The sequence below is a fragment of the Hippoglossus hippoglossus genome, chromosome 7 (genome assembly GCF_009819705.1).
Source record: "Hippoglossus hippoglossus isolate fHipHip1 chromosome 7, fHipHip1.pri, whole genome shotgun sequence".
Classification (NCBI taxonomy): domain Eukaryota; kingdom Metazoa; phylum Chordata; class Actinopteri; order Pleuronectiformes; family Pleuronectidae; genus Hippoglossus; species Hippoglossus hippoglossus.
The window spans coordinates 15,260,368-15,279,344 of NC_047157.1; the positions used below are offsets into that span (position 1 = coordinate 15,260,368).

Consider the following 18,977-nt stretch of genomic DNA (forward strand, 5'->3'; position numbering starts at 1 on the left):
ATAAAACACTTTTGGAGTTTCAAATCCAATACAATTGACGTAAATAGTGATCAATTCTTCAAACGTAAAAAAAAACAACAGAAAAAAACTGAAAATGCCTCCATACTGCTCGTGTGGTGTCATCCAAGTGTCTGTAAGCCCTGACATTCAAATTCCACTCGAAACACCATCATTTACACCGTGTTGTTATCCTCCTCCGGAGCCTCGTTCTCTCTTCGAGTGGAATGTGAATGTCGGGGCTTACAGACACTTGGATGACACCACAGGAGCAGTATGGAGGCATTTTATGTTTAACCTTTGTTGTTTTGTAATATTTGAGGAAATTGTCACCATTTACTTCAATTGTATTGGATTTGGCTGCAACACTGTTTACCCCTGAAGCTCCAAAAGTGTTTTATGGACTCAAACACTTCACTCACCCCTCCATTTGCATGGTGGTGAGAAGATAATGAGTGAATTTAAATTTTTGGGTGAATTATCACTTTATGTCTGGGACTGTGCAGTCAGCATTATTTATGTCGTAAGAATCCAGATATGCCCGTTGATAATATGTATGGTAATAATGTGTATGTGTTGTAGGAGGTAGGCTTGTGTCAGTGAGGGGTTTATAGGTTCTCCAGGCCGATAGCATGGCGTCATACTGTCGCTCAGCAGGGCTCTAGTAATGTCAGTCAAGTACAGTAGAGGCTACAGAGGATGTATGTCACTTTGAGCAGAGCAGTTAGTCCAATGGAGACAAACCGATCACCCACAATAGGCATAAGTCTGCATATACTGCATGATTTATTTATTGTTAAATTGGAAACCTGACAGTAAGAGGACTGAGCTACAGGCGGGGCAGACAGGTATATGTCTCAGGTGTCTCCTTCACTGCACCATTGCATCTTTTTTGTTCCCATGCTTGTAATCAATCTGATTGTCCACTGTAAACCTGCCTGCTGTCTGTGGCTCCAGTCTCAGTATATTGGATTACATCATAATAACATAATGTGTATCCACTTTGAAATGTTTTTTTTTTTTTACCTGTTCGCTTGCAAAATTAACGTGTACTTTGTCCCGTGTTCTCTTATAGAGTCAGGCAGAAGCGCATTACAAAGGAAACCGCCACGCCAGGAGAGTCAAAGGCATCGAAACCTCCAAGAGTCGTCCTCAGGAGGGGGACAAGCCTCACACTGTGCCCCCCATCTCCGCCCCATCTCCGCCCGGACCCCCGAGCACCATCGCAGACATTGAGCCCAGCAAAGCGGGTGAGAAAGCAGAAAATAGTGCCAGGACTAGAGCACAAAAAAGAAACAAAAAACAAATAAGATGTGTCTTTTGTTGTAGAAATAATCATTTCAATCCATGCAGTATGTTCGGTGGCTTTTATCGTTTTGCTGGAAAATGAAATGGAAAATATGCAAGAATAACAAAGGCATCTAATCACTGCAGCTTTTTGCAGTGTGTTGTTTTTCTTGTGTGCCAATCAGCTCTGTGTGTGGTCTGATTTGGCGCCGGCATTATTTTTATGCACTGACAGTGTTTATTGGATGGAGAGAATAAAAAAAATAATTCATAAATGCCTAAATGTGACTCAGAGTTCCGGGGAAGTTGCGTTAAAAGTTGAACACCGATGAAGCAATCAGTTCCTGTGAATCCAGCACGTAAAATTTAATCAAGATATTAAATGGTATTAAATTGAGCTTTAAGCAGCATGTTCACGTCCGTTTACAAGCACTGGGCAGTCGGTTCTGCCAAGAGGGAAAATATTTACATCTCCAACCATAGCCTACTTTAAAATAGAGTAGAAAGAATGTGTATGAAGCTCAAACAAACAGATGTTTACTGTTAGACCATCAGTTTACATCACAGGCTCTGCTTTTTCAGTTTAATTTAGTACAACATGCCAGGGGATCACTTTTTATTGATCCTGTCTGGCCAACAGCTGAGCAGCAGAGCGAGAGAGAGAGAGAGAGAGAGAGAGAGAGAGAGAGAGAGAGAGAGAGAGAGAGAGAGAGAGAAGTAAACCAACCCAGATGTCAGGTGTCTCGCTCTCCGAGTGACAGGTGGATGAAAGTGGAAGCATCATCACCCCACCACAGTCTGTATTAGTCCAGTCCAACCACAGCAATGCTTTGTTCAGCTGGTCAAACGTGAAACTGGTTTGGTGCTCGTCCATTTGGACTGTGAGTGGGTGTGTTGGCATTGAGCGATGAAAACGTGGCAGTTTCTTGCCATGTGTTTGTCTTCATGTGACTGAGTAAGTGTGACACCACAACGTTAAAATAGACCATGCTGCTTGAGTCCAACGTAATAATAACGGGAGAAAAATAAAGATGACACCATTGTGGAATGGGACCAGAAGCCAGAAAGCACAGAGATAACAGCTGATCTGAAATAAGTGAAGAGTAATTTCACATCTGGCAGAATTAGTTGGTTTTACTTTTTCTCTCCCTGTCATGCTCGTCTTCCTATTTCAAGCTATAGCTCAGAGACTGGGGTACATGTGTGCCTCTGCCCTTCTCTTTTCTCCACTCAGGAGATTTTCCATTGCCTCAGTGTCACCGCTCTGTCTATGGATCAAACACGAGGGAATGAATAGACCAGTCGTGTTTCGGTGACATTTACAAAAGGTTCCTGTCGCTGACTGTTTACCAGACATTTCCACCTTATTGACAGGAGGGCACAGAGCAAAGATGATGAACGGAGATGAAACAGGTCCAATAAAAGGCAAATATAGCCCAGGCACTGTCTTTGACTTTCATATTTTACTATCCATAAAAGTAACATTTCAAATTTATTCTTGCTGATCCAGAGTAGTAAGAAGCAAGCCCTTTTCTTTTCACTCACTCTCCCTCATGGGGGATCTGACATCAGCTCCAGGCCTATCGCCATCAGTAAGACTTCCCGGGGTGAGCTCCAAAAACACGAGGAGCCAAAACAAGCCTGCCATGATTAAGATCTGAAAGTAGCAACATGTGAAAGAATGCCTTTTTCCATCCAAGCGTTTTTCTCGTGACCCTGGAACCTCATCTCTTCCTGATCTGCCTGCATGCTTGCTTACTTGTGTGTGTGTGTGTTTGTGTGTCTGTGTGTGTACATCCTGTGTGTCCCACCGCTCTGTTCATGACCTCAACTGGGAATGCATGCATCTATAGAACGGACACATTGGGCTGTGTAGAGTCTAACACAGGTCACGCAGGGGTTACTCGGACAAGGACACATTGGGCTACACACATAAGTTTATGCACACACATAAACAAAAACACGTAGACAAACTCACATACACAAACAATGTGGTTTGGCCTGTGCAAGCCCTATACACATGGAGAAGTACGAGGAAGGAGAATATTTCTCACAGTGCAACAGCGTGTGTTTCTTGTGAATGGTTTATTTGTTGATATTGGATATCGAACAGTATCACAGTATCCTGAGACATTCAACAATTACACAGTCCAGCATGGCAATAGTGATCTTTTCTTTCACGCCACATCATCTCTCGTTAACACAATCACATGAAATAGTGATGGCCATAAACAGGATATAACATTAAGACCTTGCTGAAGGCTTAAACAGTGGAAGGTCAGTTATGCTTTTGTTTTACTCTTCAACCCAATGGCTGCCAGAGCAGGTCGGGACTTTTTACGGCCCTTCACGGGTTTGTGGTCAGTGTTATCCCCAAAGACGAGGCCTTTGGCTCCGGGGGATTTGGCCTGGAGAACTGAGGGTTTGGCCGATGGAGAGGCAGCTGTTTACTTGGAGAGAAACCCTGCTCTCCCTCCCTGCCTCCCCATTCTCTTCATCCCTCCGCTGCCACTCCCACACTAATGAAGGGCCCTGTTAAAACCACCCTGATATTATAGCGCGCTTGAGTCCACACAAACAGTCGCAGGGCGCGCACACACACACCCAAGGTCAATTAAACAGAGGACTTGCATGTGAGGGCTAGGGTTGCACAGCAGTGAGGTGACTGCAGTGTCGGCTTACACGGAGCTGATACATTTGCTGTTTGTCTTGGACTTTTTAGTTTCTGGGAATTCACCCGACTTTTCCTCCGTAGTTGAGCTATTTGATGAAATGTACCTGCAATAACACGGCTATCTGATAAACATAATTTGCTTGTCAGTGTGTATGTGTGCATTTGTGTGGGAGTGTGCGACTCAGAGTTCAGATGTAGGCCAGACGGGGGAAAACAGCACCCAGCTGCATAATGAATGAGGCTCGGGTCTTGCATTACGTTTCGTTGCTCGTTAATCATTAAGAATGGGCACTGGCAGGGTACCAGCAGGGCACTGGTGGCAGACAATGTCATCCTGCCTATGTAACTCTTACCCCTGATCACACTCACACAACACACACACACACATACAATGAAACAAACCTGCCCTACAAATTGCCATAGCCGCACTCACTCAATACCCCATTGTTGAGGCAAACCTGTTAACTTGAAACTGAAAGTAAACCTCTGTAATCTGGTTACCTGGATTTTAATTGCACTGTTTTGAATGGATATTTATATTAAAAAAGCACATGTGATCTGCCCCACATCTGCATAATGTTGGTCCCACACTAACTACGGCCATAACTCTGTGATTTTGCTCTCAACTTTACATTATTTATAACATCAAACATGGGATCTCTCGCCCTCCATTCATTCCTCTTTCGCGTGACCCTTGTACTTCTGTTTTTGTGAGGACCAGTTTGAGTTATAGGCATATTAAAAGCTTACGCAGGAACTCTTTAATTTTCGGCCTTCCACACCAATTCCACAATCAGATATATTTTAAATTTCCAAAAAAGCTTTTGCGAGAAGATAGAATGTCCCCCCCTAAGGAATCGGGATGAACATTGACTGTCCCCCCGCAAACAATGGAAGTTCCTTGGGCCTGAATTTGAATCGGTCTGTATTCAATCCCGTGGCTTTATCAACAGAACCTCTCCCCATGGACTGCATACTATACATAGCTTTAATTTCCTGAAGCGGATTAAGTCCATGCAGACACACCAGGCTGTAGTGTAAAGCATCTGGACTGAGTTATCTCCCTCCCCTGACCTCTCCCCGTGAATAATCCCTTCTTCTGTTTGGCTGTGAGGCCAGCTACAAGGGGACAAAGGTCAGCTAACTGCCTTATCAATCTTTAGTTAGACTTACAGCACTTTCTGAAGCATCGAGTAACTCTGAAAATTGGATACTTTGAGATTTGGGTGAGGAAAAATAAGGCATTTTGTCTTCTCTGTGCAGAATCTTTCAGGCTTTGGATTCTAGACACTAAATGTGACAAAAAGAGACACTCACTCACTGAGAGGAGGGGATTTGGTTTTAGGACAGACTCAGTGCATTACTGTGGCTTCATTGCTAGGCAGCCTAAAGGGGTTGGCCTCAAGCTGAACTTGTACTAAGGGGGGGTGAGCGTAGGATACGTTCAGTGTGGTATGAAGTGTAATGGTGACTGGATGTGATGGTTCGGCGTGGCGGTCCTCCAGGTTATCCCTCACTTCTATCTGGGCAGCCACCTCTGTTCTCCCCTCTTGATTTTAACTCAGACCACATGTTATTGGCTCTGTGGATCCTGCGTTTGTTCCCCCACATGGTTATGAATTAATGGACATGTGTTTGTGCTGTGTGTGGGCAAACGTCAACATCCATACTGGAAATTACTTATCGTTATTATTATTCTGCCTAGTCATTCTGAGCTAGTCAACCCAACTATAGCTCAGTTGCACAGTGGCACAAGCAGGCACATTAAGAGTCACAATTACCACTTCAGGCCTGCACACAGCACTTTGGTCCTGCTTTATGGCCTCTCTATTGCTGCAGAGAGTCGGCGCAAGAAATTATTTTATCCTTTTTAATTAAACATCTGTTTGACAAACGCCACATGCAGCCAGCAGCTCTGCAGCTGGAAACTCTCACCATGGAAAGAGAGGGAATTTTGATCCTGGAAAGCGGTGGAATGGAAAGCACTCAAAATGGCATTTTCACCAGAGATGATGCAATAGAATAGGCAGAGCAGCTCTGTAGTTATACAATGCACAAATTACCATATAGTCACATAAGAGTCTCAGGGTGGAACGAAAGCAGAAAACACCACGGCCCATATATGCTCTCTGTCATGTGACAAAACGACAAAGCATGTGATCCTTAAAAAGGAAACTGAGTAGTTAAAGTCAATACTTCTTTCTTCACAGAAATACTCCACGTTATCCCTTTAAGACCATAATCCACTGGGGCTTTTTGCATTGTCTGTCTTTGGCGCTACATCCTGGGGAGCTCGAGAAAGGGGCCTGCTGGTGCCTCCTGATGGGAGAGTTCAGAATACCCCACCCAAATTTAGGGGGTCTTTTTTCAGCCAACGCCCACTGCTTGGTGAATACCGAAGGCATTGCGCATGGGAGTGGCTGACCAGAAACATGTGTTTGGAAATGTATGTATAAACATGTTCCGTGAGGGAAAAGAGAAAAAACAACAATAAGAAACTACAGAGAGGGGGAGAGAGAGCAGAGGGAGACGTGTGCAGAAAGCGAGAGCAGAGCTCACCTAATGATATTTTCTTTGGACCCACCGTACTGAACTATGACAAAGAAAGTGTCATTTAGCTTCAACCCCTGCCAAGAACAGCAGGTGTGTGGGAAAGAGTGGAAACATGCACATGCAGGCTGAGCTATCTGTTTCCTATTCCTCGCTTCGGAAGATATTCAGACCACATCAGTGAAAGATTGGCCTGCAAACTTCAAAAAGCCTTGAAACATATTAACCACATGGCCATCCCTTTAAACATGTGGGACATGAGTTTTCCTCCTCTAAACCAGTTTATGTGTAGCTTTAATTAAAAGGAGCGCTCTCTGAAGGGGCCTGTACAGTAGGAAATACAAAGCACTTCCGCCTGTGAGCGCTTTATGCTGGTTTGTCTAATCTGTGGAGCAGCCTTCCTCTTTGAGCTGGGTGTTGTTTACCCATGTGGTTTGACATGGTAGAGTTGAATTCCAGCTTTCACCACAGAGTTTAAAGACAATGGCGTCCGACTCTCTTGTGTGTGTAATTAACGTTTTGGACAATAAAAGTGCTTATGTTCTTCCACACGTCGCATTTGACGCTTACTTTACTTTGTTTTTTGCAGATGAACCACGGCCTCTTTCACAGTTAAATGTGCCCCTGCTGGCCCCGGGGCCCCTTCCCACTCTTACCGACCCGCCCACCACGCCCATGGACACCTCCGTGCCCACAGTGTGCCCCCTCCTGCCCACCCTCACCCCTCCCTTGATCCCCCCTTCCCCCTCCCCAGGCTGCGGCAGTGGCAGCGCCACCTCGGAGCAGCTGGGATCCGGAGCGGGAGCCGCCGGCGCTTCAGCCTCCAGCAGCCCGTCCAACCCAGAGACAGAGGAGGACAAGGCCAAGAAGCTGCTGTACTGCTCACTGTGCAAGGTGGCAGTCAACTCATTGTCACAGCTGGAGGCCCACAACAAGGGTGAGTTCATGTGTGAGCCCTGATTGATGCCAGAAATTAACTGGCAATCCAACCACGAGAGATTGAGGGTGATTCTCTTCGGATGTTGTGTTGAGTTTCTGGTTTTTCTCTGTGGTTGGATTCTCAAAACAAAATTTTGTTGCTGCAAACACAATGTTTCCCAACCTGTGTGTGTCAAAAGGAATTTGTCCTCGACTAGTCGGGGTCGAGAGGTTAGAAATGGGGGAGAGAAGAGAGGTGGGTGGAAAGGGGGGAGAGAATTGAAATTGAAATGAAAATTTCAAAAACTTTGAAAGCTTAACATCACTGTTGCCAGGAAAATCAAATAGTAACTTCATAAAGAACTAGAATGTCCCTCAGTAGAGTGAATTCCTCTGCCAAGGCCCAACAGCCCCCTTATAAAACCACATTTAAATTCACAAGATTCAGATTTTAATTTGGATCTGCACCAAATTTCACACAATTTCAGATCCTGCTCAATAACAAACAAACGCCGATGAAAATATATCCTCCTTGGTGGTAATCACATATAAACTAGTGCATGTAAAGATCTACTGATATTTAATGGACTGATGTATCATATTTAAATGAGCTAATCCTCCTCAAAGTTGCACACACACACACACACACACACACACACGCATAAAGTCGTTTGAAGAAATGTCCTTAGTAGGTGTTTCAGGTTGAGTGCGACCCAGCAGAGGATGCAGAGAATAACACAGATCAGCAGACAGCTGATCTGTTTGACACTGACGGGCAGCACCTCTGTAACCGAGCCTTGATCTCCTGGTTCCAGCGGCTCAGTCAAGGTGCCTCACCTCACCTGAGAGTGTCTGCTCTCTCACACGGCATGCTGCTAACACATCAACACCCCAATCACACAAGACATATCATTATCTAAAAGACAGCCTGCCCCCCCGACTCAGAGACTCATGATTTATCTTGTCATTGGCAGCAGGAGACGTTTAAAAAAAAAAAAAACTGTGTTTTGCATAGCCTGGAGCCTTTCTCTTGAGAAGTTGTAGAGAGGGATGGTTTAGGCGTGTAACCACTGTATGGGGGATTTAGAGGGAAAATAAAAGAAAAATAGGCTGTTATGTGTGTGAGCTCAGTACAACACCAGCCTCAACATTCAGTCAGACAGCTTTCACGCAGGACGACACTTTCTCAGGGGGTCCAAATATCCCCCGAGGTTCTGTCTGCCTGCTTTAATTCTTTATGGCCTACACACTTCAGCGCTGCCTGTGACCTTGTTTACCTCTGAGAGCAGTTTCTACCTGCTGGATCTCCACCCTGTCTTCAGGGAGTCGTACTCTCCAACACGCACATCTACTCCGCATAGAAAAAGTACAACGCACATCAAGGGACGGCCTCCACATCAGTGTAACTCAATCCCGCTTCCTTTGAGGATTGTTGAAAGGCAGCCAACCGATACCTCTTAATGCTGAAGTGTTAATCAATAAAATATGGACTCACTTCATGGTCCGATTAACCCGTGGAAGGCTTTTAGAATTCACATTATGTCACACTTTGATTCATTCTGTAGCATCAACTTCCTAACAGCACATTTGCATTACATCTGCCCACCAGCACATTGACTATGTACTGGCACATGGAAGTAAAGCAAGAGATCAAACACACAAACACACACACACAGAGTATATTACAGCTTCTAAACATAACCACAGCCTGGTTAGATAATTAATAAAGTTTATCCACTGGATTAATAGGAGAGGAAATGGCTGAAACTCTATGAGCGAAATGATCTGGAAGCAATCACCCTCAATCATTCTCAAAATCACTACGGTGCATGTTAGCACATAGTTCCAACCTAAAAGCATATGCTGTGCAGACACAAAGACATGAGCAGAATGCGTGACACAGAACAAACTGCAGAGAAGACCAACGAAAAAGAGAGAAGAGAGTTAGATTGATGAAGCCTATGTAATGTTATTTTAGTATTTATGCAGTTTATTGTCAACGCACTGCATGTTTTTGTGTTTGCAAATGTTCCTTGTCTCCATGTGTGTCGGTTTACGCTGTGAGTCAACCTCACACAGACAAAAACTCCACCGAGCCGTCCATTGTCCTACCAAAATAAAACAAAGACAAAAACAGACACCCCAGGAGCACTTTTCTGGCCACGAGCAAAATCCGCCATTCCAGCCCCTTTCCTCCCCAGTGGAGGCCACAACCTCCATGTTCCCCACCTGCCACCCGACCTCCACGATTGTCGCTCTCTTCTGTAACCTTGACTCCGTTCAAAGGGATTTTAGAGAGTGACTCAGATTCAAAGTCAGAGCCAGTGACAGTGCAGGACTTTACTCTGAGAGCCGAGAGGCCAAGCAGTTGTTCTTTCAGCCAGGAACAAAACGTGTGATTATTTAATGAGATACTATTCTGGCACACTCTTGTCATGTGCTGCTTTGCAGACCACTTGAATTGGAAAGTAATAGCGCTTCTTTCCTATATCAGATCTTTCTTGCATATTCAGCCGCTGGGATTTGTTGAAATTATAAAAAATATACTGAAAAGAGAAATGCTATACATGAAAGTATGAAACATGCATCCCCACAGTTCAGAATATCTTAAATCATTTTTAGCGTGTGGACATCATTTATCACAGGCATCTGATAGAATATATTTCTTCTGAACTGCTCAGTATTCAAGTTTTTATTATTGCAGGAATAATAATTGGATTTAAAACAGGACGCAGGGGGTCAGCACATTAAGATGTCTGAGTTTATGTGTTATATATTGATCTATGTCCACTGTGTTGAACACACTTCTATAATGAAGCTGCTCAGTGTTTTGAATGCTCAGCATTATTGATGGTTCCCAGAAACAATGGCATTTCAACAGCAGGCACCATTTCACAGCGTGGACTTCATTCAGAATTTGACATCTTTATTTGTTCCCACTGTGAAACAGTAAAAAGCACAAAAAGAATCTGAAAACCACGCCAGGACAAACCTGCTTCTCATAATAACCTGCCCTTCAAATTTCAAACTTTGACATTTACGGGCAAAATTATTTATTTTGAAGGTGAAGCTTCAGTGGTTTTGTGCTTTCATTGGTGTTGGCACATGTGGTGGAGATAATTTACTACATACTGCAAATAATATATGACCTCATCTCAACCTCTCCCCTCATTCCAACATAATCAATCTGTTATTATAATATTAACATTAGAGGGGGCTTGGAGTTCTTCCTCCACATCACTAGCTGCACAGCTGTCCAGCTGCTGCCACCTACTGGTGCAAAGCTGGCACTACAACGTTATATTGCAACACATTCTGTAATTTATGTCCTGCATATGTTGTGATTTACTGGAGAATCAAGGGCCCCATACATATTCTTTTCTTTATGCTCTGATCTTTGTGGCTGTTACTGATTTCAGTGCATTGAGCTGCAGAGAAACCCTGTACATGCTCATTTTCATTTAGTCAGGCGAAAGCAGCATGACTCATATGTTATAAATAGTGATACATCTCCACTGTATTACTCCATTTTATTCCATTAGCTTCTAAATAGGTAATTTCATCTCGGTTAATGACATTGCCGTGTATTTGTTTGTGTGCGTCTCTTTGTGCAGGTACCAAACACAAAACTATCCTGGAGGCACGGAGCGGGCTGGGCCCCATCAAGGCGTATCCTCGCCTGGGCCCCAAACCCATTGGAGAGCAGGGAGGGGGGCCGGTGGACCCCAACACTCAGGAAAGAACCTTCCACTGTGAGATTTGCAACGTGCGGGTCAACTCCGAACTGCAACTCAAACAGGTAGAAAGAAGATAATCAACCAATGTGGCTGGATTTTTCATCTGTTTGAATGGAAAACGTTTATACTTACAGATAGTGGGGCTAATCTGTCTTCCTGTGTTCTTTCCTCCCAGCACATATCAAGTCGAAGGCACCGGGACGGCATGGCGGGCAAGCCTAACCCCCTCCTCAGCCGACACAAGAAGCACAGGGGAGCTGATCTGACGGTAACCTTTCAAGCTCACAGTTTAATTCTGACTCAGTCAACAAACCTGAAAGCCACAAAGCAAATACACAGTGATAAACAAGAACATGACGCGTGGTTTAAGCATGTTGATCTGGTCCCTTTCAAAGTGTGCCTGTTTTGGGCTGTGTCTGAAATCTCTGCATTATAACAGATCCAAAGAGTCTGAAAAAGAAGGTCTATATTTGTTTCGCCGACATGTTTCGACCTTCTGGTTCTAATTCTTTTATCCCTCTCTCTCCCTTCCCCCTCGTCTTCTGTTTCCTGCCTCACCCCCTTCTGTTTTTAGTCTACTTTGACCTTCTCTAAGGATCTCAGCAAAGCTTTGGGTGCGGGCCTCTTGCCCAGCCCCTTGGCTGTTGCTGCAGCAATGGCCGCTGCAGCTTCGTCGAACCAGTTGGCCCTCCGCGCGGCAGCTTCCGGGCAACACGCGCACCATCATCACCTCTTGCAAGGCCCACCTCTCAGCCACGCCATCCTAAGACCTGCTCCGGGGCCCATCCGCACCACCCACGGGCCAATCCTCTTCTCCCCTTACTGACACATAACCGGCTGACTCCGGCCAGTCAGGAACAGCCACTCCAAAAGCACACTGTGAAGATACAAACATGATCAACAAACAGCAATTGATAGGGGGGGGCGGGGAATCCAATCATTTAAATATCGAACTGAGAGAAAACAAGGGAAAGGAGCCGCAGAGAGGAGTAGAAGTATATGTCTCTCTTTCTTCCCTTTACCTGAAACTCTCCCTTCATTTCAAAGACTTCTGGGTGATGGAATGAGCAGAGGAGAGATCTTCATTATGCATTGAACTCCCTTGGGCATCTCTCACCTCCCCTGGTCCCTCTCCCTTGCACTGTGGCCCTGTCACGGCCGCCTCGATCGCTACAGACAAAACCCATGCAGACCTTTCTAGAAACATTAAACCACATGTAGTGTTACGTCATTATTCAGTCATCACGGCTCAACGTGTTCTTCTCATCCTATGCACCTCAAAAAACCAAGACAGTAATGTTATGTCAGTAGGGTCCTCTCTGTTTGCGTCACATGTAGCTGTGGCAGCCTCCGCCGTACTGTACATGCCCCCTTCTGCACCGGAGGCCAGCAACTCTTCAGTTTGTGACACTTAGCTTCTCGCTAGACACAGCATGACTCGGGCTGACAGGCAGGTGGTGGCCGCATCTTAGCACGTCTGATGGTTGTGTGCGTGTGTGTGTGTGCGTGTGTGTGTGTGCGTGTGTGCGTGTGTGTGTGCGTGTGTGTGCGCGTGTGTGTGTGTGAATGTGGGGGGTGGGGGGTTTGAGGGAGCAGAGAAGTGACTGTGGGGGATTGCGGTCCCCACTGTCATTTCCTGGGAGGGTGAGGTGAGAGGAGGGCTGGCACGGGTCAGTGGAGGGATTGACCCCAGGCGGCATGCAGACACACACAGGCCTGAACGAATCTGTGTTTTTTAAAATAGACTGCACCAAGAAGCATCGCTGCAGGGCACATCTGCCAACCTTCATATCAGTCAGAGCAGAACCTCTCCGAAGGGGAGAGACGATGGGGAAAACAACAGAATTCACACATTGGTACGTACTGTACTGCTGTATAACACACAATCCCTGTCCACAGCCTAGATTCCATTAGATGAGAAGGTTGTGTGCTTCTACTCACAGTAATGAGAAATGTTTAGGAACATAACACATATGATTTAAGCGTGAGACTTCTATTCACATGAAGTTATCAAAAAAAACATTTATTGACATCCTGAACATCACCCTGGTCTTTTGATTGGCTGTGTAGGTGTGAAGGTCTGACTTAGGTGTGACCCTGGGCTCTGATGTGTTCATGTTGTGTCTGCATGCAGCCGCCGCCACGCAATAAGCTCCTGAAGGGTCAGGCCTCTGCGTCACTGGGTTGCCCTCTTCCATTCCTGCCCCATCCTCCTCACCTCCCCCGTATCCAAAGGTTTAAATTAGTCTATGGTCGAGGGCACATCGGCGCTGGCAACCATAATGCTGAAAGGGAACAAATTAAAAAAGAGGACGATGAAAGCCAAGCCAAATACGTTCTCTTAGCGATGATGTGGAGCCGGAGTGACACAGCAAGGCCAGTGGGAGCTTGAGCCCAAGGCGTCCATCAATACTTCCTGTCTTACAACTGAAAGCCATGAAACGCACCATGATTTGTTTTCTTCTACAAAGACTGGTGAGCACTTTGTTTTGTTTGGTTAGGACTGTTCGTGTTTATGTCATGCATACAAATGAGCAAAATAAGAAAAAAAAACACAATAAAAAATATTTTTGTAGATGGAAAATGTTGATATCTGCATCCGTGAAGGGAAAAGCAGAAAGGGGGAGGAGTTTAATGGATCGTGGATTTGACTCAGATAGACACAGAATCTAACTCAGCGGGCGGCCACAGGAGCTCAGCTGAGCTCGGCGGCCGCAGACCTGTCGCGCTCGACAGCCTGAAGCTATCACTCCCTTTTTTTTCTGAACAAAATGTACACTGTGCCCTTTCATTGAGAAGCAATGAGCTCTAATGTCTTACCTTTGTCTGAATATTGCAATGCAATGAGCAATTTTTATCAGAGTGACCTGTTATCATTGTGACATGCTGTCTGGAGTCATGTGTAAACCAGGAGCATGCCAGCTGACAGACTTTTCTGTTCTTCCATGAGGCGAGTGCGAGCCCTCGCAGGGATTTAAAGAGGGAGAGACCGAGGTGGAGCTGGGTTTAGGTACCGACCCTTCATATTAAAGGGCCTTTTTACTATGGTAATCTCTGCTTGGGGAACAGGGTACAATGCCAGGTATCAAGGGATTAAAGATAGATGTGTTTATTTTTTTTTTGTTCAACTTACTGAATTGCATTTGTTTTTTCTGCGTGTGTGAAATGTGTTTAAGTGTAAGTCCTGAGGAACATTAACAATGCCATTACTTAAAGAAGAAGCTGGCTCGGGGTCAGCTTCCACCATTGTGCTCTTTTTCTGTTGTTGCTGGACGAAGCCTCCTTTGCAGACTTCATTCTGCGTGTGAGATCACTTCCAGGATCCGTGCTCTCTCTCTCTCCCATTTGTGTGTGTGTGTGTGTGTGTGTGTGTGTGTGTGTGTGTGTGTGTGTGTGTGTGTGTGTGTGTGTGTGTGTGTGTGTGTGTTACCATATGTACTCTTGTGTGTGTTGGGACCAGCTCTCACCCCCCTCTCCCCCACCATTCAGAGACAGAAGTGACCTGGAGCTAAAGTGCCCTAACAAAACAAACAAAAACCTGCACCAACGTTTGGTTTAGGAAGATTTATCAGTCATCCTGGATTCCTATCAGACCTAATCAATGACCCGACCTGACAAAGTACTGCAGTCCTGTCCCCGGTAGGTCAGTCAAGTAGCAGCACCACAGATATGTTCATATTGTCCTTAACATGTTCAGTCTGTGGTTATTTCCATCGATCCATCTCATCATTCACGTATGGGAAATAAATGTTAGATTCCTACTTTCTGGGCAGGTATTTCATGTTAGCTGTGTTTAGGCTCCTAGCCTTAGCCTTATTCTGCCCTCAGTCTCTCCCAGAGAAGAGAGAGAGAGATAGAGAGGCTATGGTGTAATTTTTTTGTCTTGCCAATAAAGTTATTTTTTGAATTTCATTGTCACGGGGGACAACGAGTTTGTATGGCGAACTGTAGCAATACCTGACTCATTCTGGCTACTCTTGTTTATTGCAATAAGAAAATGAAACAATAAATGTGTATGTGAGTAAAACATTATAAATGTAATTTAAATGAAAAAAGAAACTTTATGGTAAATACTATTGGTATCAAGGGAAACCATGGTGGAAATAAAAAAAAAAGTACATGTCAATAAATCATTAAATGAAATGAACGTCTGTGCTTTTTATGAATCAGTCATTGTTTGGTTGACTTGACATTAATGGTTTTAGATGGTAAAGCTGGAATCAAAATGCTAAAGAAATAAAATAATTCAAAGGTTCATTTTTTAGGAGAGAATTTGTGCAACCACTTAACTGATTAATTAGTAGGAAAAATACATATATATGTAAAACTAAATAAAAAAGAGTAAAGTCCTGCATATTGTGGAGCTTCTAGCTGTGAATTACAAAATGTAAAACCTGCTTCCATAAATTAGGAGTCGCTCAATTATTAAGTGTCCGTGGAGATTTATCCCAAGATGACACCAATCTCACATCTGTTGCTTTCAAACAAAAGGGAAGACGTGTTCAGATTTGATCAAAAGATGCCTGATAACCTACCACTGTAACTTCACTGTGGAGTGAAGCCAGAAAATGATTTATTGACGGGTCTTTTTGCCTGATGCTTCTGGAGTCCACATTCCACCAGGAGGCCACAGCACAGATTATGAGGAGTGGCAGATGAACAAAGAAACGTTGTTTTGACTAATTTGTACCTCTTCAGGAATCTAGTGTATATGAAAGTGCTCAACTCACTTTACAAACAGACACTTCTGAATTTATAGGGCAAGGACAAAACATTTTGAAATCACGACCTTAAAGGGATAATTCACTCTTCAGAAGTGTTTTTGTGTTTTAAATAAAACTTAAAAGTTAACAATCATTTTTTCCGGCTCTCTCCTTGCTATTTGCTTGTTTCCATTTGGAATTGTTCCATTTGAAATTTACATATACGTCATCATTGTTTCAAGAGTGTTATTCTATTGTTAATGTATAATATTTATCTCTTGGTAAACACTCACTGACATTAACTTAAGTGTTGTTTCCTGGAGAAGAAGGAGCTATAAACAGTGGAGAGGGAGCTTCTCCCATGATGTCATGCTTCAGGTTCAGACCATCCCGTCATGAGCCGGCCACAGTCGGCACCAAGGGCCCAAATTTAAAGCTCTTTATTGCACCGGATTTTTTTACGTTAAGTTTTCATGTTTGTTGTTTTCAGTTTTCTTTTCTCCAGTTTTGGTTGAGCTAATTTAGCATTGCATTGTAAATATGCTGCTTGAGAAAAAGAAAAAAACATATTTGAGCAGCTGAGAAAAACCCATTTTTCCTTCACTTTAGTCGAATGCAATCTAATACAACTTCTCTGTCATGTTTCTTTACAAAGCTCAAGATGTTCAGCTTTTCTTCAGACAGGGGCCAGAATATAAGAGACTTCAGAAATATTTGTGACTCCTCTGCGAGGAGCAGATTCAATCAGAAGACTGTTGCTGCATTGTGCTGTGTGATGAAGAGCTGCATTGTTCTGCCTTCAGAGCATCGCAGATTTCCTGTCAGACACAACCCTTGTGTCGTTCCACTGGGACTTCTTTTTTTTTTTTAAACATTTCTGACTACAATGACTGCAATTCTCTGCATCTTTTAACAATATAGAAATCAGCCACTAGATGGTCCTACTGTCCTGACTGGGAAGCAGGTCCATATTAAACAATGCAGCGAGACTAACAAAGAGCTCTTTATTCAGCACAGCACAAGCAGTTAAACTTATTTGCACATCAGCCTTCTGTAACAATGCAGTGCTTTAGATGTAAAATGAAGACCGACGATCGAGGACATTCAGTACTGATATCTGCAGAAAGTATCTATTCAGTGCATTATGTAGAGCCGTCCCTTCAGCTCTGTGAATATATAAATATAATCAGTATGTATCATTACCATCATCACTTTCTTTATGCTGGGAGGTCATCGTAAAAAGTTAAGTGATTCATACAGTAGGATTATGTGGCATATTTAAAGAAAAAAAAAAGTTAAAACTCAAAGTTGACTCTTCATATAACATGTTGTTATCAAAGTCTCTGTATAAAAACTTAACCCTCCTGAGATAGAATATACAGTATTTAGAGAGGGAACTCTTGCACATTGGCGGGAATTGTGGGAACATAACCACTTTTATAAATATTAATTTTAATCTACCCTTTTTATTTGGTCCTATGAATTTAAACATTCAAAAGCATTAACAGCAAAATTGACCATCTTCGTTTGCTGAGGCTGTTTTATGCACATAATACAGACACTGCCCTTCTGTGCAATATTGCTGTAATATTAAATAATAGTAATAATCATCCTAAATAATGAAAATGAAGGTTCTCAACATTGAATTTGAAATACAATATCTTAACTGTGGCATTTTATTTTGCCAGATATTTATACCATTCATTACCTTTTGACATTAAGAGCCCTCACTATGTTTTTCCCTCCTTTTCGCACAAACTGGTGACTTTTTTTTGTTTCATTTCTAAAGATCACGAGTCCTAAAAGCAAAAGCACAATGGCACTGACCTTGGTTTGCACTAGATAGCCATGAGAGGGGGACCAAAAAGCTCTTATCTTCAGAGCTCCATGCATTGAGATGTGGCAATAACACACTGAGAGGTGGCCAGACGGGGATCTTCAAATGGAATTTGAAGAGGTAGAGATACGTACCTGCACTTTTCTCTAAATGGAAGTCTGCACCTCAGAATAGAGCCCATGTTCTTTAGTCTCCCTTTCTCTCCTCCTCGCTGGCTCCCTCTCCCTGTAAAGAGTTTTGCATCACATATGGTGTATATGCAAAGCGAAAGCTACAAGACAGATCTGATCTTTGATACTTATGAGAAAACAAGAATGTCCCTTTCTGCTTGTTAAAAGAAGATAAGCTGTCGACAGCTGTTCGCCAACTAGAATCAAACAAATTAATTTTGGCAGCCTCCTGGGAAAAAAAATTTGATAAAACAATCCAGATGAATTTTGAGCATGATTGAGATGTTATAATTACATCCACTGCACATGTTTCCAATCTAATTAGGGAACATGTTCTTTTCAGTACTGAATAAACTCAGAAACTAAGAAATCTGAGGCATTCGAGATTAGAAATACAACAGGTAATAGGAGGCTCTTCTTGTTTGCTACAGATTTTCATATTGTGGATGCATGAAATTTCACTGGATATTAAATGTAAATGTAAAATTGAATTGAATGTAAAGGAATCATACGCAGGACATTAGTCCACATGATTAATATCTTAGACCACATAAATATAAGATAAAAGCTTTTAAAAGCTTTTTTCTTTTATTTATATACAGAAAAACAATCATGAATGCCATTAATTTTTACGAGACATCCTCCGAGCAAACATTTGCCACCGACTCAAAGTGTGTACACATGTGATTACAAATGCAAAATGTCAGAACCCTGAGATAAGACCATATCAGAGGCAGAGTGGGATGAATCATGACATCATCAGCATGAAAACACATCTCCCTCAGCGTTACAGTTAAGGTGAATCCAGGCGTGTGCTCTCCTGTCTGTCTCCACCAACATGAGCTGGCAGGTTCAAGTGCATCAGAGATAACTAGTGCAGGCTGGGAGGAGAGCGATAGAAGACACAGTGACGCAAGCAAGTCTGTTATCTCGTTTCTTTAACTAGTCATGAGATTGTGTGGAGACCAACTGTAGCGCTTGATCTTTTTCCCTGTTTCATTGATGTTCTTTGTTGTCTATATTCTCTCATCTCTCACTAAAGGTACCATCTTGCTGTGGCAAACATTTATCAACCCTCACTTGGCTGCAGAATTTGTGTGAAAA

The 18,977-nt window shown here is 43.4% G+C and overlaps 1 protein-coding gene across 3 annotated transcripts in view; it reads left to right on the forward strand.

Moving 5' to 3' along the window:
- znf385a (zinc finger protein 385A) overlaps positions 1–14,530 on the forward strand; it is a 54,918-nt gene extending 40,388 nt beyond the window's left edge. For all 3 annotated transcript variants that reach the window (XM_034591234.1, XM_034591236.1, XM_034591235.1), the window contains 5 exons: positions 1,073–1,247; positions 7,098–7,445; positions 11,041–11,225; positions 11,339–11,431; positions 11,738–14,530. In XM_034591234.1, the coding sequence (XP_034447125.1) occupies positions 1,073–1,247; positions 7,098–7,445; positions 11,041–11,225; positions 11,339–11,431; positions 11,738–11,989 (1,053 nt within the window). In that variant the 3' untranslated portion in view covers positions 11,990–14,530. The remainder of the gene's footprint in view (positions 1–1,072; positions 1,248–7,097; positions 7,446–11,040; positions 11,226–11,338; positions 11,432–11,737) is intronic.
- Positions 14,531–18,977: the final 4,447 nt, after the last annotated feature.